The 22812-nt window shown below is 39.0% G+C and overlaps 1 protein-coding gene across 1 annotated transcript in view; it reads left to right on the top strand.

Moving 5' to 3' along the window:
* The window catches only part of LOC144656149 (dynein axonemal heavy chain 8-like), an 80911-nt gene that overhangs the window by 31949 nt on the left and 26150 nt on the right, over positions 1-22812 (top strand). Inside the window, exons 45-67 of the mRNA XM_078516376.1 lie at positions 97-183; positions 577-641; positions 847-916; positions 1170-1384; positions 1793-1862; positions 2328-2442; positions 2539-2637; positions 3101-3201; positions 3287-3442; positions 6314-6388; positions 8416-8586; positions 9465-9617; positions 10140-10250; positions 10876-11042; positions 11970-12156; positions 13158-13265; positions 13465-13604; positions 14266-14397; positions 15008-15319; positions 16380-16626; positions 16981-17130; positions 17730-18039; positions 18532-18792. Of these exons, the coding sequence (XP_078372502.1) occupies positions 97-183; positions 577-641; positions 847-916; positions 1170-1384; positions 1793-1862; positions 2328-2442; positions 2539-2637; positions 3101-3201; positions 3287-3442; positions 6314-6388; positions 8416-8586; positions 9465-9617; positions 10140-10250; positions 10876-11042; positions 11970-12156; positions 13158-13265; positions 13465-13604; positions 14266-14397; positions 15008-15319; positions 16380-16626; positions 16981-17130; positions 17730-18039; positions 18532-18792 (3502 nt within the window). The remainder of the gene's footprint in view (positions 1-96; positions 184-576; positions 642-846; positions 917-1169; positions 1385-1792; positions 1863-2327; positions 2443-2538; positions 2638-3100; positions 3202-3286; positions 3443-6313; positions 6389-8415; positions 8587-9464; positions 9618-10139; positions 10251-10875; positions 11043-11969; positions 12157-13157; positions 13266-13464; positions 13605-14265; positions 14398-15007; positions 15320-16379; positions 16627-16980; positions 17131-17729; positions 18040-18531; positions 18793-22812) is intronic.

Below are 22812 nucleotides of genomic sequence, written 5' to 3'. Positions count from 1 at the left end.
CTCAAATAGAATTGAAAAGGAATGGAATAATACGATGCAGTGACTTGTAATAAGCTGTATATTTTTTAAATGTGGTATGTTGTTCAATTTTTTCAGGGAGTGGTTTACATGGACGAGAGTGTGCTAGGCTGGAGACCTTTAGCTGAAGCGTGGTTGGCAAACAGATCTCCTCAAGAAAGCCATGTACGTTTTCACTAATGAAAAAGTGTTTATAAATGTAACCTTAAGTATTGCGGCAAAAAACAGCCTTTAGTAAGCATGAAGGCAATTTGACAGCACATTCACTTCATTACAAACACTTATCAAGATTTATGATAACTTTCACAATACTGCAAGTTCATTGTCAAGTGTTTGGTATAAAAATAACAATGTCCTATGATTAATGCATAGAAACATAATTTACTGCAGGAAAGTGTATTTTGTAGACTCGTAGAGATCGGTTTTTACCAGTTAAATGCATCTATTTGTCTTCGGCAGTGGTCTTTGTGTTATGTACAGAACTGTCTTTTCATTAGAGAATATTTTGCATAAAGCAGCAGTTAACTGTTTTTGATTATGCATTTCTTTCTTCTTCAGTGTTTGCAGCGAGCATTCAACAAGACTGTGGATGTCATCTCTCAGTTTGTTCAGTATGAAGCGAGGTTTGTTGCAGTTTTATCTTTATGCATAATTTACCGAACCTACTAGTACAGAAACTCAAACATATAACTATTCTGAAATCCAGCAATAGTATGGTTATTTTACAAATGATAGGAGCTTACTGTTAGGAAGTTAGGATGAAGTAAGGAACTCTTTTTTGTTCTTTTGAGTCGTTGAATAATTTTGTTATTATTTATGTTCTTGCAGACCATTTATGAAAGTCTGTGAGGTTGGCCTGTTTAACACTTGTCTCGCTCTGTTAAAGGCTTTAATTGAGGTGAGCTTAAAAACGAACTTAGAGAAGGCTACTTCGTGTTGATTGTTTTTTTTTTATTCTTTTTTTTTTTGTAACCGTTACCTGAATGATCCGGAATTGTGGTTCAGTTCGTTGTTTCATCTGAAGCTTAAGGAACTGGATTGACTGGCCAAATAGGCTTGTGCATTTTGAAATGCCAACAGAAATGTAGATTGTTTTAATTTGTAACATGTGTTTTTTTTTTCATACCGGCGATCGTCTTACTCCATTTTAGGGTAACACTGACATTGGTGGCGAGCTCCATATCGAGAGGTTGTACCTGTTCTCGCTCATCTGGTCGTTTGGAGGACTGCTAGATGAGCCAGACAGGAAGAAGTTTAGTGAGATTCTTCTCTCATTAACAACTGCCTTACCAGACTACGATCAAGAAATATCTGTGTTTGACTACTATGTAGATGAATCTGGCGAGTGGGACCCATGGCAATCAAGGTTAGTAAATTATTTTTAGGAAGGCTGTGCAGTAGAATAGAATAGTAGAATAGTAGAATACAGTAGCAGATTGTTAGAAAGGTATACATGTTGCTGCTATTCTTCCAATCTTCCACTGTCGTATTTCTCTCCTGGATATATTTCAAACGTGCTCGGGACACTTTCAAGAAAAGGAATCTATTTTCAAGGTTCGTTTTTCAGCCAGTATCTGTAAATTGTAGTTCGTATTCATTGCTTACAGGCTGTTGTGACAACATTGAAAGTGCGTTTTTCAACAGTGTGACATACTCACTTGTAAGAATAAGAAAAGTGATACATGATAAATCATGCCCTTGATATACAACTTTGTTTAGTATTTTTTGAACGTGTCTTTTCATTTTCCTTTTTTCTGTTTTGTAATTAAAAAAGAGTTCCAGAAGTGAGTTACTTTGATGCAGCAGATCTCCTTGGCGAAGTTTTTGTGGACACTATTGATACAGTGAGTCTGCATGTGAACTTAATGGCAATATCATTAAATCAGTCTTAATTTCACTGATTGTAAGTTGTTTTCCATTCGACGAGGGTTGAAAGCATTGTTGTAGTAGCCAAATTTTCCTTCAACTATTCTCGCACCGTTGTTGCCACGCAAGTTGCCCATAAATGTCAGGTATGGCATACACTGAATTGACTTGCAACAATTTCGTTGCAACATGCATTGCTCGACAAAATTGCGAGACAACAAGTAAGAAACGTCACTTATTTGTGTAGCAGAGCCTTTATTAAAGAATCAATACATTACGTGCGTTTCCTAATCAAATCAAATTTCATTTATTCACATAACACCAAAGAGTACAAAAGTTCTCGTTTAAACGTGTACGTGTTTCTAAATAATTCATTAAGTAATCAATCCATTTAAAGGTACCAAGGTACATGTCTAATTAAGAATTCGTCTTTTCTTGTTTAGATTCGTACTCGTCAGTTCATGGAGCTGGCCAGTGCTTCTGGCAGAAACATTTTGTTAACAGGGCCGGCGGGATGTGGAAAAACCTCACTTATCAGCGACTTTCTAGACAAGCAAGGTGAGGGCCGAAACAATATTGACGTATTTTAGTGTCTTAACAAATAGAGAATTTCATTGTTGATTGTGTTTCTGTCATTTCCATCGTTTTTTTCAGAGGACAAGAACCAGATTGTGAAGCGTTATGTTTATTCTGGCACCTCAGGAGCTGCTTCATTGCAGCAGTTTGTTGAGCAAAACATTTACCATCGACAAGGTGAGGTGAACTTTTGTCTTCACCCTTACAGAAAACTACTCACCTGGTTTTGCAACTATTGATTTACTTACAAGACTTATATGTACAGTGTATTGAGACTGTCCACAGCCTCTCTATTTTTCAACGCAAAAAAGCGGGACTCTGGCGCCTCCCGTTTTGCGTTGGCATCCAGTTCTCTCGCCGTTCTTTCCACGCGCTCATTCGATCGAAAATATACGAAAGAATACAGGGCTGTAAACAGTCTATAGTGTATTTTAACTACTTTTGTTACTAACTTGGATTACTAAATTTAGTACTAGCAGAGGAAATAACCCATTACGTTAAAAATCTAACAGCTAGCCTTATTGCTGGTGTTAGAGTTATAGACAGATGTAATTGAAAAGCATAAGCAGGCCTAGGGGCAATAGTCTACAAACTGTTCTTCGTATAAACAACGCTTGTTTACTTTCACTTGGTTGCTTAGGTTTCGTGTATGGAGCAAAGAAAGGAAAAATACTCAACATGTTTATAGATGATCTCAGCCTTCCACAGCCAGATCAATTTGGCACCCAAGAAGTTAATGAAGTATGTAAAATACCACACTCCTTTCGTTTTGTGTGCTTCAGTCATTGCCTTTATATTAACAAGTATACTTGTTTGTCTACGTTAGCTACTACGACAAGTCTTAGATGAAAAAGTCCTGTTTAACACCAAGAAGCCATTTGATCGTCGTGTCTTGGAGGGCGTTGTTGTAACTGCAGCTATGAACATGCAGTCTGAGCCAGTGACCAGCGGCAGCCATCAACAAATTCCCGAGAGACTAAAGGTTCGCATGTGTACTTTTTTTAATTATTTGTAAAATAGGATAATGGAAAAGCTTTGTTGGTAAACGTGAGTGTGAGTAATGCCCCTATAATCTCTGTAATTTTTTCAGCAATAACTCTAGTACGTATAACTTAAGACAATCTGACTTTACAATGCCTACAATGGGCGTCAAAAGTCCTTGAGACAGTTGAATGAAATTGATACTAATTTAAAATTCCCGTTTTTTCACCTTTTATCTGCTGCCGCTTCTGAACCACTCCCCCTCCCCCCTTTTCAATGTTGTACTCAAACGAGGCAAGTCTTGCAGATAACAAATACAACATTGTTTCGGGGGGGAGGGGGTTATATTGAAGGGGTGAGGGGTAAAATTTGTCCAAGGTACTCAAAAAGTGCCGACTGTCTCAACACTTTTGGCGCTCATTGTCTGAAGGTGAATTTTCGGTATATCTTGAAAATAAGAAACTACATAACATGGACACAAACATATATTATTCTTTAGAATCAGGTGATCATATTGGTACTGCGCTGCATTACGAAAGATTAATTAGCGCGCAAATATCGTGATTATTGTAATTTGGCGATGACGTCACAAATCGGCTAGACCTGCGCATAAACAAGGCCAAATCGTTTTTAAGGCTAGAATTTGTGTTGAAACACGTGCGTATGTCTGCTTTGCAAAGAAATTAATAGGATTAGGTGCCAAATAAATTATGCAACAACCTTAAATATCTCGGGGTTTTTGTATCGCATTTAAAAGCTGCTTAGAGCAAAGGATAAAATCGAGCGTGCGTGACGAGGAAAGCTATCGGACGCCACCAAAAACTGTGTTCCCGGGAAAAGCGGTCCAGTCTTAGAAAAATCCCAAGGTTAAGGAATGGGATGGGTCGATTTACTGTCTAGAAACTAATGCGGTAAGCAGGCGCCAGCGCAAGACACGTTTCTTTCAGAACAGGACAATGTTTTGTCGTAGCAAATGGTATAAGTTCCTTGAAGCACGGCAAAAGGGACTATTTACAGACGGAATGTGAAAAAGATTCTACAAATTGCACGAAAGATCAGCCTTGAATGCGATGACAGCTTGTGGACAGGACGCATTGCGTATCTCTTAGCTAAAGAAGAAGTATTTTTAACATGGTAAATCTAATTACATGACGATGCACTAAAGAAGAACATATAACTTTCATAACCTTTGGTCTGTTTTGAGGACGTATCTCCGATACCGTGAAGTCTCTAGATAAAAGCGTAATTTCCAGAATAATTGCAAGTATGAACAAGACAATGGATTAAATAATTGTAAATAATGGACAGGGTACAAATATCGAATATATATTACTTTCCACCGATTATTTTCGCGCATTTTAGAACCTACGATCGCCTTGTGTGACGGTGTCACGCAACTGGTACGTAAAACGTCATATGCCCGTGACTCTGACGGCTTTTCACGTTATTATTGACGATATTATTCATTAAATCACGTACAAATGCATGCAATTGAATGGAATCGCAACTATCCGTGATTGTTCAACAAACAGCTTGTCAAAAACATGTGAAAAACGGCCTCTTTTCTCGAAATGAACGGGTAACCACGAGTAACCACGGGTAACCAAAATAGTTGAGAAACAAGATACTCTTATTCCTTTTAATTTGTTTGGTTACCCGTGGTTACCCGTGGTAACCCGTTATGTTATATATCAGAAAAATGCGTCTTAGTCCACGAAACATTGTATTTCCATGGATTCTTAGTTTGCACTTATAATTATTGCAAAAAGCTAGATTTCCCTTTCAGACAATGGGCGTCAAAAGTCCTTGAGACAGTTGAATGAAATTGATACTAATTTAAAATTCCCGTTTTTTCACCTTTTATCTGCTGCCGCTTCTGAACCACTCCCCCCTCCCCCCCTTTTCAATGTTGTACTCAAACGAGGCAAGTCTTGCAGATAACAAATACAACATTGTTTCGGGGGGAGGGGGTTATATTGAAGGGGTGAGGGGTAAAATTTGTCCAAGGTACTCAAAAAGTGCCGACTGTCTCAACACTTTTGGCGCTCATTGTAGGTTTAACTCGGTGAAATACGGTAAGCACTCGATCAGATATCTAGGACCCAAATTGTGGTCAAAATTACCAAAGAGCATAGGAGAGGCCACATCTCTCAGCATTTTTAAGACGAACATCAGAAATCTTAACAATCTTGATGCATTATTAGATGATGGGTGCAGAGGCTGTCCGCTCTGCTCCTCCTAAACAATTTTTAATTATGTATTATTGTATTATATTTTAACTTAGATTTAAATTTAATTATTGTAAATAGCCATAGTTTTTTAGCATTTTCTTTTATTTTAACCCTTTTTTGTTGTCCCTGTATTAGTGGGGGAGTTTTCCCCAGCTAGGTGGTTTATGACATTTTTAATAAAGTTTCTATCTATCTATCTACTATATTTGGAACAAAATTAGTAAACAGCCGATCCAGTGGAAATTGTCTTGCACTACTTAAAGACTACTTGACACTGAAGGAAGAAAGCATAACTACGGATATTTGCACAGTGTCTTAGTGAACGATTTGGTTATCCATTCAAATTCATTTGGTCTCAAAGGGCATCCCAAAGATAATAAAGTGTTAGACCTTACAATCTCTTGCAGGTCTGGAACGTAACGCTAATATAATCAAGCACAGGTATCGAAAAGAAACAGAAGAACATTTTTCTTAGTCCATTTTCTCTAAAAGGGCATCACAAGAAAACGGAAATATTAGTGTTAACATTCCAATTGTAGATCCAGAGCTGACTACTAAAATAGTCAAGTACAAAAAGGTGTATAAATCTCTTGTAATATTTCTGCGTTAAACTGTATTTTAACTTGGTTTGCATTTTGCAGCGCCATTTTGCTGTGTTCCGTTTGCCTGTCCCAACCGACGAGTCACTCTTCACTATTGTTACTTCAATATTGGAGGTGAGTACAACCTGCTACTGTTCTTGCGGTGGTCTTAAGAGCTGGCCAAACGGAGATGCAAGTAGACGTAAGTTTTCAACTTGCGTCCACATGCGTCTCTGTTTGGCTTGGACTTGCGTTGACTTGCGATGACTTGCGTTCACTTTGGTCGAGATCAAATTTGCACTCAAGTCAACGCAAGCTTTCATCCTTTGGTCACCCAACATCATTCATCGTTTGGCCAGGGCATTAAACATTCTCGTCAACTACCTTAATCGTTGTTCTTTTATGGTTTGGATGTTGGGCTCATAAATTCTTTAGTGCCTTTATCGTCTCGTTTAACTCCTTTTGTGCTTCATTTTGGTCTAATAATTGTTATGTAGCAGTGCCTATCGTATTTTAAACTGATACTTAAACCAAGTGTGTGATGTATTGTGGATTACTCACTCGTGGCCTATTTTCTTATTCAAAATTGCCTGGTACCTTCTGGGCGCTTTCCATTCGACCAAAAATCCCGGTTTGAAATTCCGTGTATTCCGTGTGGCGAATGGAACAGTATTTTCCGTTTGTTTGCACCCACAAAACAAAACAAATGGCAGACTCGTTGCCTCGTTTACTTGCTTAGGAGTTGTTTGATAACTCTGAAGTTAAAACGAACGATATTTTAAGCGAGGACGATGATATTTTTTTCAGTGTAGCTAGCTGTTACCTGTGTCAGGAGAAATTAATCAATGTTTAGGGAAATTATCACAAAATAGGACCTTTGCACTTCAAGAGTTAGCTTTACCAGGAAACTGTGCAAATATGAGTTTTACAGGCAAACAGCGATTTATATGCTTAAGTAAACTACTTTTGTACTTTAAGTAAATAACCGCGCGTGTGGATTGTCGCTGTTTAAACTAGGGTTGTTTTCAAGGGGAGAAATATAAAAGAAGTTAATTTAAATTTTCATTTAGTCCATTACCGAAAACAATTCGAATTTAGACAGCTTTCTAGGTTGAATATACATTCGACAGATGTATCTTTTTGTTTTAGCTTTTGTTCATAATTGAGTTTGATTAGTTTACGATTTCAAATAAGCCGACTCTATTCAATCTTGTTCTTAATTTAAAATACTTCAAATTAAATTTTATTTAGCTGTACTTTAGTCTACAAACTCGCCAGCTGAACTTACTCGCGTTGTTTTGTGTTGTAAGTTGTCTTTATTCAGCCTTCTTTCAATTGTACTTTGTATGATGCAATTAGGTTTAGCGTTAGTATATATAGAGCGCTGTTATCATTGTAAAGTCGATTTACATCTCGTGGAGTTACATAGAAGATTTACGCCGAGACGAAGAATAAACCTGTGAAGTCCAAGTTCTTGTGTCCTGATTCCAGTGTAGCAGATTCCTCGGTACTTTGGAACCCGTGACAAGTTCCTCTCTCGCAGCAAGCGTGGTTGCTCTGAGCTATCCCCAGTTCAGTTCGTTCAGTCCAGTTAGTCGACAGTTTCAGCCGAAGAAAGGCCTCTCATCGCCGTTCCCCGTTAAATAGTTTTGAGCAACAAATCCCGTGTCACAGACGCAAAACCCGTTGTCACACCTGCGAAGGAATTTAAATAGAGTCCGTGACTACTTTGATATACGATACCAGCACATTTTTCTGACGGGTCCAAGAGTCACTTTCGAAGGACGAGAGAGGTCATGCTCACAGGAAGGATACCACTCCGTAACGGATCTGGTTTGAGTAAGAGCTGTAATCTTTCGGTGTCAAACAAACACACCGAGCACTGCTATTAAAAAGCCATCTTGACTATGCGGCCACGTTTGATTCCGGCTCGGAGAAGCTGGGCCCAAGCATGGAATGGTATTTTCTTGATCCGATTTTCCGGAATTTTGGGACAACCTCGCGAGGTTGTTCTAAAATTCCGGAATTTATTACTGGAAATTTCTGTTCCATTCGCTTCCGAACCGGGAATCCCCGGAATTTTTGGTTGAATGGAAAGCGCCCTCTGTGTGTTAAGGCACCATAACGTTTTTATACCTTTCTGATTGTCATTATATGCACAGGCTAACATGGCGCAGAATCAAGGCATGGATTTGCCTCAAGAGTTCCACGAACAGATTGTGACGGCGTCGTGTATGCTGCTGACCAGCATGCAGGATGTACTGAGACCTTCGCCCACTCCAGGGAGGTGTCATTACCAGTTCAACCTCAGAGATATTACCAGAGTCTTTCAGGTAACTCAGTATCTTTTCTTTTGATGTTAAGTCTGTGCTTACTGAATCTTAGTTAAGTGCGCTATATCGTGGCAAACTGAGATTTACCATACAGAACTTTATTGAGAACGAGTTGATTCTTCAATATTAATGGAATTTTCATTTTGTATGGAGGCAGCGTGGCCTAGTGGTTAGGGCACTGGACTTGTAATCTGGAGGTCCCAGGTTCAAATCCTCCACTCTGTCTCAAGATGAATTTGCCTTCGGTAGTTCCGAATTCAACTCCTCCACGCTTTGTATATAGCCAACTGGTTAGCCTCCTGACAGTTGAGATTTTTAACAACAATTTTCTGTTTAGTAGTAAATAATAAAGATGGTAGATTTTAAGCTCGGTGATAAATAGTGAAGAATATTATTCTACATGACACGAGCGTGGGACAAAGAAAAAAATCTGAGTCCCCGACGGGAATCGAACCCATGGCCTCCCAGAATACCGGTTGGGCGCTCTAACCAACTGAGCTACGTGAGACTCGCTGTGAGCTAGGCCATTTACTCAGATTTTTTTCTTTGTCCCACGCTCGTGTCATGTAGAATAATATTCTTCACAATTTTCTGTTTGATTTATAATATTTAATTCACTATTTACAGTGTCCTCACTTAGCACAACAGTGCTAAATACATTGACACTTAAATAAAGTGATTTATTTTATTTTATTTTATTCCGTGTTGTTTTGTTCACAATAAACAGTGATCTCTATGACAACTGCATTATTGTCTTACAGCCCTTTCAAGGTTATTGCAATTTTGAGATTGGATGCTAGAGTGATATCCCTGCGTTTTACTTAGCTGATTCCACTTGTTTAGTCTCTGTTGTGTCATTATTTACTGATTTATTTTAGGGATTGAAAAACTGTTCCGAGGAAATGCGAGCTGATGAAGAATACATGGTATCACTCTGGCAGCATGAAGTGACAAGAGTGGTAAAGGACCGTGTATGCCGATCAGTTGATATCAAATGGTTCGAGAAGACCCTGAAGACAATAATTAAAGAGGTACAACTTTAAATCAAATAACAAAATTCCTGAATACATTTTCTTGTGTTGATAAGTCTTTACTCGGAAATTTACAACAGTCGTGTTAACAACTGCATCGCTAAATGAAGTTTGGGTGCTTGGGACATCCAGGAGCTTCCACTATTGGCAGCCAGCCCCTAGATGGAGACTGCTCCCATGGCTTGGAAATCCTGGCAACCCAGCCATGAGCCCCCACGCAGAAAGAAGGAGGACAGGCACCCGTCACACTGATTAAACAGTGGGAAGGGAGGGAAGGAAGGGGTTGAACAGACTAAACGCTAGAACTCCGGGCAAACGCTCCACTGGCCTGGCCAACACTAAAAACACACGCCTGAAATCCGGAGCACATGGAGCCCTGGCGCATGGGCATATTCAAAACACCGCTGACCACGAGGGAACACTGACTCTCTTTGTTGTTATCTTCGTTAAATTGCATTGTTGTTAACTCCGTTAACTTGCATTTAACTGCATCTAAATCTCTGGGTTTTATTGTATTTTCAGAACTTCCCTGAGCTACCGGCCAACTCTCCATCTCCTCTGTTTATCACATTTCCGCTGGAAGCAGGACTGTTCGCTCAGCGTCCCGTGACCCAGAGTCGTGCAGCTCCGAAGGTTTGTCTAACAATGAAGCCACGTTGCACGCATACCAAGTTTGAAAGAAGTGATATGTGGTGGTTGATTGATGTGCTGTAAATGAGTCAGTTGTTATTTTTCAATTGTCATTTTAAACCTCCTTTCCTTGGTAACAGTTTGATCCCAAAATAGACTAGTTCGGTGGATTAAAGTATACATTTGCCCCCCCCCCCCCCCAATATATTTTCAGCAATCAATTTCTAAAATATCTTCGACTAGATCTAGTTTGTAAACTTGTTTAATGATTAATGATAACAAATAATAACCTTAAATTTAGTTAGATGACACTTTAATAGTGCGTTTATCAGTAAGGCTCTAACGTAAGCCCTTCTCTATGTTGATGTTTATTCATGTGTAAAACGTACAACATAGATCTTTGCGGACATGCACTGAATTATAGCCCATATTTGCACATCACAAGCTCATGTCAGAAGGCTATAAAATATAACAAAAAAAAAAATCCAGACCTATGCGCGCAGCGCATTACATTTTAGTGTACCTGTCACCTAACTCTACCTCTTCCATACGTTGCAGAAATAGTGTATGACATTACTGTTAAGCGAGGCTCGTGTGCTGTATCTAAGTTTTTTTTTTGTGATTGCAGATCCTTCTTCAAGCCATAAGTAACATCGACGAAGTTTCACCTTGCTTGCAAAACTTTCTGAAGCGGTATAATGACGAGTTCAGTGGAGACGGACTGGATTTGATGATCTCATCTCATGTCATGTTTCACGTTGTTCGCCTTCACAGGATCTTAAGTTTCAAAAACAGGTAAACGGACGTCACAGCGGAAAGTCACTAGATTGCAAACCTTTTAAACCGGACAAGGAGTTTACGAAAAGAGAACAAAGTAATTTCTACACATCGTATGTACGATTGCTTGTTGGAACTATAAAAGATATCTTATGGGTCTTTAGACCAGTGTTCCTCATGGGAGCCTTGATGGGCTCGCTAAGCTTCTCACCTTGTCGCAAAAGAGTATATTGTACTGTCACTGAGGGTTGAGTGGGAAATGTTCGGAGAGATTAGCTATGATGAAGCTACTCTACAAATCCAAGCTTAAATAAAGTATCCATACCATACAATTCCATACCGTGTTCTGATTGGTCCCAAATATAGGGTTGCGCCATGTTTTCAAAATAGCTGATTCGAACTACGCTAATTTGAATGGCGAAAGTCTAAATATCGTGCACAAAATGCACTACATGTCCAAGAGATTAAAGGGACTATGTCACGGATTTTACCAGATTTTTGAACAGCCAAAATATACATTTGTGTCGCATGAAACCTAGAAATAATAGTCCATTTTTATTAAACTTGAACCTGCTATCAATTAAAGCACTGAAACTGTTAACTAGCATTACTGGCTGCGGAAGGCGCGGATGGAAACGGATTGCAATATGAAAACGTTAGGCAAACGTTTTCAAATTGCTTCCGCGCGTCTTCAAAAAATCGATAATTGTAGCCTTAGCTTGATTTCTATCCGCAAATTAAGATTATATATTCCTTTAGATGTTCAAAGATATTGTTTTTTATGGGTTTAGTTGCCTTCCACTAATTTCAGAACAGTTTAGACCAAAAATCTGTGAAATCTCCGTGACATAGTCCCTTTAATTGACGCGGCCTAAATTCCCAACAGATGTTCAGAAATTTCTGTTAAAGGACACACTGATCATGTTATTTTATGTTGTCAAACAGAGGCAATGCACTGTTAATTGGCTCCATTGGAACACACCTGAATTCATTAGCAGCATTGGCTCTGTACATGTTGGAATACCCTATTCATCCTGTTGACTGTACATATCCCAACACCTTCCTTGATGGACTCAGATCTGCTGTACGTCAAGCTGGCTGTGATGGAAAGACCACCACTGTCTTGTTTACTGTAAGTTTGCTTCCAGACTGAGCTGTGTTTTTGGCTTGATTGTCAGGATCCACGATCATAACGGGATTGACTGTGAATGCCTTGCTGATTAGAACTGTTATTAATACTGTTATTATTCACTTTTAGGAGGCGCGTGGCCGAGTGGTTTAGGGCACTGGTGTTCAACCGGAGGTGCCCGGTTCAAGACCTGCCCCTGCCACTAGCTGGATTTGTTTCTCGGTTGTCCCGAGTTCAATCCTCGACCACGCTTTGTATAGCCAACTGGTCTGCCTCCTGCTGTTGGGATTTTTAACCTGTTATGTTCATTTTAAAAATTTGTTTCTTCTGTTTCGTCGCTGCCTGTAAATCTTCTCTTGAGAGAAGCTAAGTGCATGACACTATAAACATATTTATTTATTTATTATTTTACTGTTTCCGTCCCATAATCTCACGATTCAGATTCAAAACTGTTTTGAATTCTTCCCCAAGCAGCTGAACCTCTTGTAGGCATTACGCCGACACCCCTGGCACCAGAAAGTGTCCACATAGCAGGGCTCGAAAAAATAACGGTTGGTCGTTCACGGACAAGTAGATTTACTTTCCTGCCGGGTCAACTAATTTTTCATTCTTACTTACCCGATAAGCAAGGGCCCAGGCAAGTTGTCTGCCCACTTAATAGTTGAAAGAGGCAAACTAACTAGGACCCAAAGGAACTGCGTTAGCCACATTTAAGATCTGCTCGTCCGCAAGGCAAGATGGAATTCAAGTTTTTCGTCGAGCCCTGCTCAGGAGAGGTGTTAGCTTACAGCAGGCGTCCGTAAGTGTAGATGTGGTCCAATTTTACCCTTGGTACAAATTGGCATATTTTCTATTGTTCTGGTGTATGGCAATATATGATAATAGTAATATAAAACAAGGAAATTACCAGATTGCACCAAAAGGTAAAATTGAACCACAACATAGATTCGACTGTATCAGTGAAGAGCTCTTACAAAAGTCGCGTTTGTATATGTTTCATTCAGGCACCCGATCTTCGAGATGACATGTATCTTGATGCTTTGAACAGTTTGCTTATCAGTGGAGAGTACCCACCTTTGTTCTCTGTGGATGAACTCGACAGTTTACTACAGGTAATCTACTAATTCCACAGCAACATTTAGCATTGCCTTCATTTATTATATGAAGATATTTGTCAAATCTTTTAGGGTTGTTACCTCGTAAAGCATTCCATTGCTTTTACCCCGTTTGCCACTTTGACAATAAAAATGCGCTTTAAGACAGGGGTACAAGACACAGTTCTTTAGAAAGTTTGTTGTATGTTTTTGACAGGCTTTGATGCCAGCCATCAAGAAGAAATTCTCCAACTTTTTGGCGGATCCTATGAAGTTTTTCATCACACGAGTGAAAGCTAATCTTCACATCATTCTCTGTCTTCCACCAACTCATAGATTACTCAGAATCGGCCCACGGTAAGACATACTTCCCTGTCGCCACTATGCTACTTTGTACCTTCAGCTTATCTTTGCCTTTTTATGGTTGTCTTCATCATAGTTAATAGAGGGAAATGGTTAGGAAACCCGGCAAACATCAAAGAAGCAAACAAAGAGGCCACTATTTATGTTGGAAGGTCCACGACCCTGCACATCTTTTGTTTTGCGCTCATACACTATGCATGAATTACGTAATCGCAGTGTTTCCACTGGTTAGTTGCATGAACCCACGTAACCACCTATTGTATTTTGTCAGGTTTTGTGCAGGGTCAACCCCCAAAACAGCGAACAAAAACATACAACAAAGAACTTTACAGGGTTTCCTAACCATTTCCCTTTATTAACTATGTCTTCATATATCAACATAAGACTTTACTCTTGTAAGGGGGGCAACTAAATGTAAACTGTAAGAAAAAATAAATTACATAAGGGAGATTTTTACTGCAATACAATTTCGAAATGTAGTTCGGCTTGCAATTTAATCTGCGCTAAGTCTTAGAGTTTACATGGAAGGTTTTTGGAACTTGTGGTGTTACTGTCGTTCTTTAGCCAAACGTGATTCTTGAATTAAGTTTGGCATTCAAAGCAGTAGTATGACGTCTGGACTGGGCTTAAATGTCCTCAATGTTGTTGTTTGTAGTTGTTATCCTGGTATCCTGTATGGCTGTCAAATGGACTTTGTAAAGGACTGGCCTCAGTACGCACTGGAAGGAGAAGCCACCCATTATCTCGAGAGGCACAAAGTGCTCACTGATATCTCTGAACAAACAAGGTAACTGTAGCGCCATTTGTTAGACCACATTTGTCTGTCAGGTATTAAAAATCCTTTAAATCAACAGTGGATCTGCTCCGGATCTGCGTTAATTAATGTCTTATTGTTTTTTGAACATTTGTTGAGAAACTTTGCGTGTATCTTCTAATAAAAGTCCTGCCAGCGATGTTTTAACTAGGCAGGTATTGTATTTATATGCGCAAACTACTTTACAGCTGAAATGAATCAAAGAATAGGTAAAGGTAAAGACTGCATTGTGACAAGTGGTCCATGCGCCGGAGCTTTTCCCGGTTTCTGCAACATAAGTGACTAAGAGTAGTTTCTACTGCCCCCTGGATGGGATGCTAGTCCATCGCAAGGTTACCCCCAAGCATTGAATTATTTCGCCGGTACTCATTTATACACCTTGGTGGAGAGAGGCACTATAAGAGTAAAGTGTCTTGCTCAAGAACACAACACAATGCCCCAGCCAGGGCTCTAATCCAGACCGCTCGATCTGGGGTCCAGCTCGCTAACCATTAGGCCACTGCGCCTCCCAATCATGGAATAACTTTATGCTATAATTCCAGCCAGGCGAGCCAACACAAACACTTTCAAATTCATTTTACAGAGATAAGGTTGTGGCGTCACTGTCCACAATACATGGTCACGTGTTAAGAGAGTGTCACCAGATCCCCTGGGCCGGAGATGACCATCTGTTGACTAGAGCCGAGTCCCCGCCTGAAGATCCCAATGCAAGTGAGCCGCGTTCGCTGTCTATTCTGCTGGAGAAGATCGACCTGAAGCATCAACGTAATGGCGGAGCCAATGTAACTGGGGACGTGTTTGTCGGTCCTACTACGTACATACAATTCATGCACTGCTTTAGACACATCTTTAGAGACAAGAGAAAGGAGGCGAATGAGAGAGTTGACAGACTCACGTAAGTTGGTGCAGTTACAAAAGGGTAAAACAATCTTCTTAGGGACGGACCATTAGAAATAGCCGGAGGGGGGGGGGGGGTTACTTTTCCCCAAAAAATTCCTGCAAGGAATACTTGTCTTGAAAAAATCCTGCAAGCGGTTATTCCTAAAAAACATTCATGCAACGGAACTACAAAAAAAAACCTTCAGAGGCCTAACAAAATCGTGCACGGAAGCTTTTTTATCCACCCCCCCCCCCCCTCCAATTATTTAATGGTCCGTCCCTTACAGTAAACCGCAAACGTCAGAGTGTTGCTGATTCTGCTTACTTTTTCTCTAATTATTGAATAAATCCATCAGAAAATTTAAATAGAAAAAAATTTACTTATTCATACCAAACACGAAACTAATCACTTTGACGTACAAGTGGCAAACGGCAAAAGTTGTTTTTTAGCCGTTCGCGGGAAAAACAAACGTGAAGCCTAATTTCTCTACAGTCTGAGGCATGAAGAGAATAGTCTCCTTCCCACCCGTTGTTTGGGAGGGAACGTTGCGTTAAGAGGCCATACAACGGCTACGAAAGAGACTATGAAGAGAACGTTTTCGCGCAGAATGAAACACAGTCGAGTCTCTCATACAACAGATATCCTGGGCAAAGTTAACTGGCTGTTATATAAAGAGGACTTTTCGGGGAGGTTTCAATGAGAGTAAAGTGCATGTATAGGCGCACGATCGAGACGAAATTTTCTCGTTGTTGAAGAGAGGTGTTTGGGAATGGAGTACAGTGCATTACCTAGTCTTTACCATCCGCGATTCTTCTTGAGCAATTATTCTTCTTATCGCATTTTCTAAATTAATTATTTAATTTGTATTTTGATATTTCCTTTAAGCTTAAAAGTTTGCCTTGATCGTTGCAAAATGACATGCACCGTATGCTTGGTGCCTTAATTAACTGGATCGTGAAACTGGATTTATGTTTGTTCCTTAAAAACGTGAATTCTTGCTGCTAACAAAAGGGCAGGAACCATGTGAATTTCTCTTGATGAGGCAGCCCCTAACGTTTTTCTTTCCTTCTCATAGCCGGGCTCTGGCGACACTGGAGCAAACACGAGAAGATGCTGTAGTGATCAAAGATGTGATTTCACAGACCAAACAGCAGTTGTCTGTAGCTACAGTCAAGTCAGATGAGCTGCTGGAAGCTCTTACAGCTAAAGCTACAGCACTGGAGAAACTCAAAGCTAAACTCGGTATCGGCAGTGCCACCTTAAGTGCATTTGTTGCGCTTATTGATAGTGAAATTGAAGAAGATGACACGGCTTTGTTACAGGTTTATATTTACATCTCGTAAAATAAATTGTTTCGTTTGTTGTTTTGGGCAAGTTCAACAATGCTCATTAGAACAACAAAATCTCATCTTACAACAGGATATTTCTCCTTAGTTCTGAGTTACGTGGGGAGAGATCGAAGGGAAGTTATCATTTGCTTTTTTCATGCTAATTTTGAAGTTCTGAAAGAAAGCTTGCTTGCAATCGTTCGTTCGCTCTCGTGTGCGTTTGTTCGTTCGCTCGCCCGTTTGTTTGTTCGTTCATTCTTTTCTTCGTGCGTTTCTTGTTTGTTTGTTTTTTTAATGTAAGCCTTGCAACAACTCTTCACCTTACTTTCTTTCCATTTTATATGACAGGATGATGACACGGACGAGTTGGATGAAGAGTTCGAGAAGCTGAAGAACTCCAACATTAAGAGTCGCCGATTGAAGGTCTTAGAGGAGATTCAATTAGCAGAAGGCGCTTTACAAGACTCCAAAGTAGCCCTGAAAAAATCTGAAGAACAGGTTCGTCACATACTTGCAAAGTTTTTAATTTGTTTTTCCTCAATCTGGTATTAGGAAAAAACTAGCTCTTCAGAACTAGTACAATGTGACAGATATGAAATAAAGAAATGATATAAAGAAATGCGCTTCGTAACTTAGTTCCACAAGATCTGTAAATGTTATTTATGTTGATTTAGTCAATGTCTTAGCTAATTGTTATCGCATGTTTCAGGGTAATTCCTTCCAAATTTAAGCCAACAATTTTTGAAATGCAAGATCTCTTCCGATAACAAGCCCTCTGCTCATTAATAATTCTTTCGCCCGCTTCCCGAAAGTTATTCCTCAACCCGATAAAAATTGTTATCAGGGTTGTCACAGGTCAGGAAATGGTCAGGAAAAATTAAAATCTTTCAAGGTCAAAGAAAAGTCACGGAATTTTGTTTTGATGCTTATTTTTTTGAAGGGGAGGCAGGTGGCGGCTACTATATCTGACATTTTTGCATTTATTTGGTCAGTGAAAAAGTTTATTTTTAGCAGGAAAAGTAAGGGAATTTTGAAAACTGATGTCTGTGACAACCATGCTTTAGCATATAATTGGTTTCTTTGTGTATTGTTTGCAGGTTACTCATTGGATGCACAGGGTAGACCGATCCCTGTGCGAGCGACTCAGAGCCTTCCAGAGTCCCCCTCCCATGGCTGGTATGGTCATGGTTATGGTCATGGTTCTCCTAGGAAGACAAGAGTTTGCTGCTGGCATAGGAGGAGCAGGATCTACCCACCCTCCCCCGACTAGGCATGAACGGAAAGGAGATCAGAGCTCTTCTCTAGGGACTGGGTCTGACGAGGCATCCCGCACGAGTTCTGCAACGCACAGGAAACGGCCTGCTACCAAGGAGTATCCTCAGAAAGGAATGCAGACCCCTATGCTCGGTACTTTATAATTACTTCTTTATTGTTGCATAAATTTTTAAAAAAATGCATTTCCTTCATTTGATAATTACTAATTTCCGAAGACTTTTACCTCAAATTATCTCTGTACCAGACTAATGTATTAATTATTATTATTTTAATGCAGATTGTACATCGCGCTCTTATTGGTATAAACACGAACAGCCGTATTTATTATTTCATGTGCGTAGATATTTTTATCAAAATGCATATGAAGAGTCACATATAACACTGTCCTAAAACAATCCTCTTGAGAAATATTGAAAACACTCGCCCACGGTTGTAATTTTGTTTTCAAATTCTCATCGACTTTTATAACAGTACCTCCACATGATTTATGCCATTTGTCAATTATTGTAATGCTCAATTGCACCCCCTGTATATTTAAAATACATGTAATTTAATAGTGCCGCTTTCTTAATTTTCACTGGATAACTTTTTAGCTCTTATTTTTTGTTCACTTCACTTTGACAGGAGTTAACGCAGAAGGTAAAGTTGACCGACCAACATGGAAAGCTATTCAACAAGCCATGAACGACTCACAGAAGTTCGTTGAATCATTACATCACATTTCGTGGAAGGAAGGCCTGTCCGAAGACATCCTCAAGGGTGTCCAGTCCTTTTTAGCCGCTTCTAATGGTGGAGATGTTGGTGACAGTGACCTGGGCACTGCTGCTCCTGGTGCTAGCGCTAGTACGTACCAGTCCCCTTCCGGTCGACAATCCATTACTTCAGGTACAGTTTACATGTTATCCTTACTTAAATACCAGTGGAAATTTAAGACCGTTTTCTAAATTAATTTTAATCTTAAGGAGGTAAAAGAACCATATTATTGAACAGTCAGTGACTTCTTGTGCGTTGTGGGTCTGGAGCTCCAATACCCTGACAAGAAATTTTAAGTCCAGTGCCCTAAAAAAAGTGTTCCATCATTTAAGGTTACCTCACCCTTTTACAGAGACGTAAAAATAAGATGCAACATTTTACGAAACTACAAAGAACTAATCTTCTCTGATGTCAGAAACATTTTCCAGGTTTAATATCACTGGAAAAGTTGAAAATTTACATAGTATGTAAATAACATGTAAATAACATGTAAAGACACTGTAAAGGATGATTTACATAGTTTTTACCCTTTTACATGTTCTTCTCAAAACATGTAACTAAATATTTGAAGTAAAACATGTAAAAACACAAGAACATCATGTAAATTTCCCGAACGAAAGACCACGGACCATGTAAATAACATGTCAATTTATCCGCTCAACCCTGTAAAAAGCATGTAAAAACATTTATACCTGATGCTTATAAATAGACTGAACATGTAAAAAACATGGAAATTGACAAAGGGGGCCTGTATGGAAACATGTAAAAACCATGTAAATTGACAAAGGGGGCCTGTTTGGAAACATGTAAATTGACAGAGGGGGCCTGATTGAAACATGTAAATACCCTGGAAATCTACAAAGGGGGCCTGTTTGGAAACATGTAAATACCCTGGAAATCGACAAAGGGGGCCTGTTTGGAAACATGTAAATTGACAAAGGGGGCCTGATTGAAACATGTAAATACCCTGGAAATCGACAAAGGGGGCCTGTTTGGAAACATGTAAATTGACAAAGGGGGCCTGATTGAAACATGTACATACCCTGGAAATCGACAAAGGGGGCCTTTTTGGAAACATGTAAAAACCATGGAAATTGACAAAGGGGGCCTGTTTGGAAACATGTAAATTGACAAAGGGGGCCTGATTGAAACATGTAAATACCCTGGAAATCGACAAAGGGGGCCTGTTTGGAAACATGTAAATTGACAAAGGGGGCCTGATTGAAACATGTAAATACCCTGGAAATCGACAAAGGGGGCCTGTTTGAAAAATGTAAAAAACATGGAAATTGACAAAGGGGACCTGCCTAGCCCCTGTAATTAAAATGAAGAACAGAATGCCTGGCACTGTTTTCTTTTATTCGTCTATAACCTTTTCTTGATACTATCCTAACTACATTCATTTTCAGTACGTCAGTGCATATATTTTTCCAGTTAATAATAATACATACAAATGATTTTATACCCCATAAGTAATAAAGTTTGTCTGCAAGTATCTTGCAATAAAGCATGTATATATAGCTTGGAATATTCTTTATAAATATAATAAAAACTAGCATTTCATTCAGAATAAAATGATTTAGATCGTATAGTTTTGTATAGTTTTTTCAGTTCAAATAAAGCAGTTTTACTAGGTCAAAAATTGCTGATACCAATTATTTCAACTTCACGTAATCATTATGGAAAACAATAAAGATTAAGAAAAATTTTTGCATGATTAATTGATAGAACTGTCTAATAACATATCAGTGACTTCATTTCCAAATAGTAATAATACTACTCCTCTATTGCAAAGGCCCACTTTGATCCTGCATGTTGCACTGGTGTTTGCTTTTCTCTTAAAAAGCCAATCTATTTTGCTTGGCATGTGCCCCGATTTATCCTATGTTCCTCTACTGAAGTGTCTTCATGCACTCAATATGAGGTGAATTATGCAATAGCTTAGCATATGTATGAAAATGTACCATATCATGAAAGACATGTATTGTAGGATGAAAATGAGCCTTTTAAAGTTATACTATGGGTAAGATATTGATCACTTTTATTAATAGGCGTAAATGGTCTTTTTGAATAACCGCATAAAATATACTTTACAGTAACTGAAGGGTTGGAAATGAAACCATGGTATTTCAGGATTAAATTTTTGTTGAATGTTTTTCTTTTGCTTCAATTCATGTAATGTTTGGCACATGATTTTGCATTCAGCCCTTCAGTTACTACCACAACCCTTCCATATCATAAAACTATGAAATCAAACGAATAATAAACATTGCACAACCTTTTGCACAATGATTTTGAACACTGAACAGCCAAGTTCACACTAGCCTGCGAGTAGGCTCACCTTAGAGCACGCACAAACATTTACGTGGCAAAGCCGCGAGTGAACTTGCATCAACCTCTGCTAATTTTTCACTCCCACCCCGAAAACCGCAGAAACTAAGAATTAATTTCAAAGAAAGTAGAGTTTGAAGGAATGTTGACAGATAAATTCATTGAGTACTGGTGCCTCTTCACCAGTCTCCTCCCCACTTCTCCGCCTCGTGGCCCAAAGTTCTGCCCCGGTGGCCTTCCCGAGGGTAGTAAATTGTATGTTGTCCCAAAAAGCCTTGAATTAGACGCTGATCATTGCTCGGTCGCTCTTGTTGTACATTTACAAGACCTTATTTTTAACTTTTCCTACCTACAGAGTAGCGCTTATTCGAGGTGGGCGCTTATTCGAGGTTGGGCGCTTAATCGAATAAACACTTAATTGTGAAAGTAAGAACTAAGACTGACACTGATGTAGAATAATTCTTTACCTTTAAAGTGGTTATTTGGCAAATGGTTTGGGTTCCAACCCTTCAACTACTATCATAGCACTACAATTGATAAAAAGCTATGGCATCAAATACCATAGTAGACCTCTGAATAATGATTTCGAACACTGACCAGCCTAGGTTCAAAACATTTATCACTGAATTGTCAGGCTTTGTTAATGGTCCTATTTGAAAGTGTCAATATTGTAAAGTAGAAAAAGTGATGGAATAACCACAAAAAACAACATGTACATGTTGTACACTATTCAGAGTGCTTCATTTGTGGTACAGACTGATATACGAGGTGAAGATTTTACACCTTAACCACCTCTGGTTATTGCCACCTTTTTAGTATTTGTATGTAAAGACTTCATCAGTGAGTGGTAGAGCCTTCTTTAACCTAAAAAATATAAAGAACATTAGAATGACATTCTGGTTGTCTGTGGTAAAAAAATTACTTCCATTCTCTTTCTTATATTATCTGAAAAAAAATAAACTGGTTTGCAAAATTAAAGAAAAGTTGAAACAAAATTACTTCTAACCTGCACATTAGGGACTTCAAGATAACTGGGAGAGCTGACCTTGAGAACAGCTGACTGAAAGTAATTTTTTACATGCAGACATTGCTCCATTACATTGCCATCCAGTTGTTGTCAAGGACGTGAGAAGTAGAGTTTTGCAGTCCATTGGTTGCACTCAAATATAAACTTTACAAAAATAAAGACCTTATGGTATCACAAAATTCAAAAATATGACATGTACAATTGAACATGTATTTTTTAAGCACTCTACGATGCACATTTGGACATGTAGGAATTTGTACTAGACCAGCTGTAAATGTACATGTAGCAAATTTCCTATAAAGTTGATTGCATGGTAAGCTATACTCATGACCACTGTACCACAGTGGCCAGCTGCCAACTGTCAGAATTTTTAAAGTACACTTTATGTTACCATTACCACTATTAATTATTTTAAGGCTAACCATAAACATGCTAACCAGAGTTTTAAAATTTAGGGCCACACAAAGTGCTGTTAAGGCCAACTGGAGTGCTATTTAGGCTACATTGTAAGTGCAATGCTATTAAGGCTAACAATAGTGCTACATGTACAGTGTAACCCAGATATAACCATATGCCAAGGGGGCAGTAAAATTATATCGTTATATCAAGGAATCGTTATATCAGGGTGCTGTCCTATACATTTTATTTTTGCCGGGACATAACATATTCATCGTTATATCGGGAATATCGAAGATCGTTATATCGGGGTTCCACTGTATTGAGGTTAACCAGGTTGTTATTTCGGCTAACCTCAGTCCTATTTGGGCTTACTGCAGTGCTATTCGACTTACAGA

This window comes from Oculina patagonica, chromosome 6, assembly GCF_052425735.1.
Source record: "Oculina patagonica isolate OP01 chromosome 6, crgOcupat, whole genome shotgun sequence".
Lineage (NCBI taxonomy): Eukaryota > Metazoa > Cnidaria > Anthozoa > Scleractinia > Oculinidae > Oculina > Oculina patagonica.
Note: the sequence above shows the minus strand (reverse complement) of the source record. Positions and strands in the feature narration are given on the sequence as shown.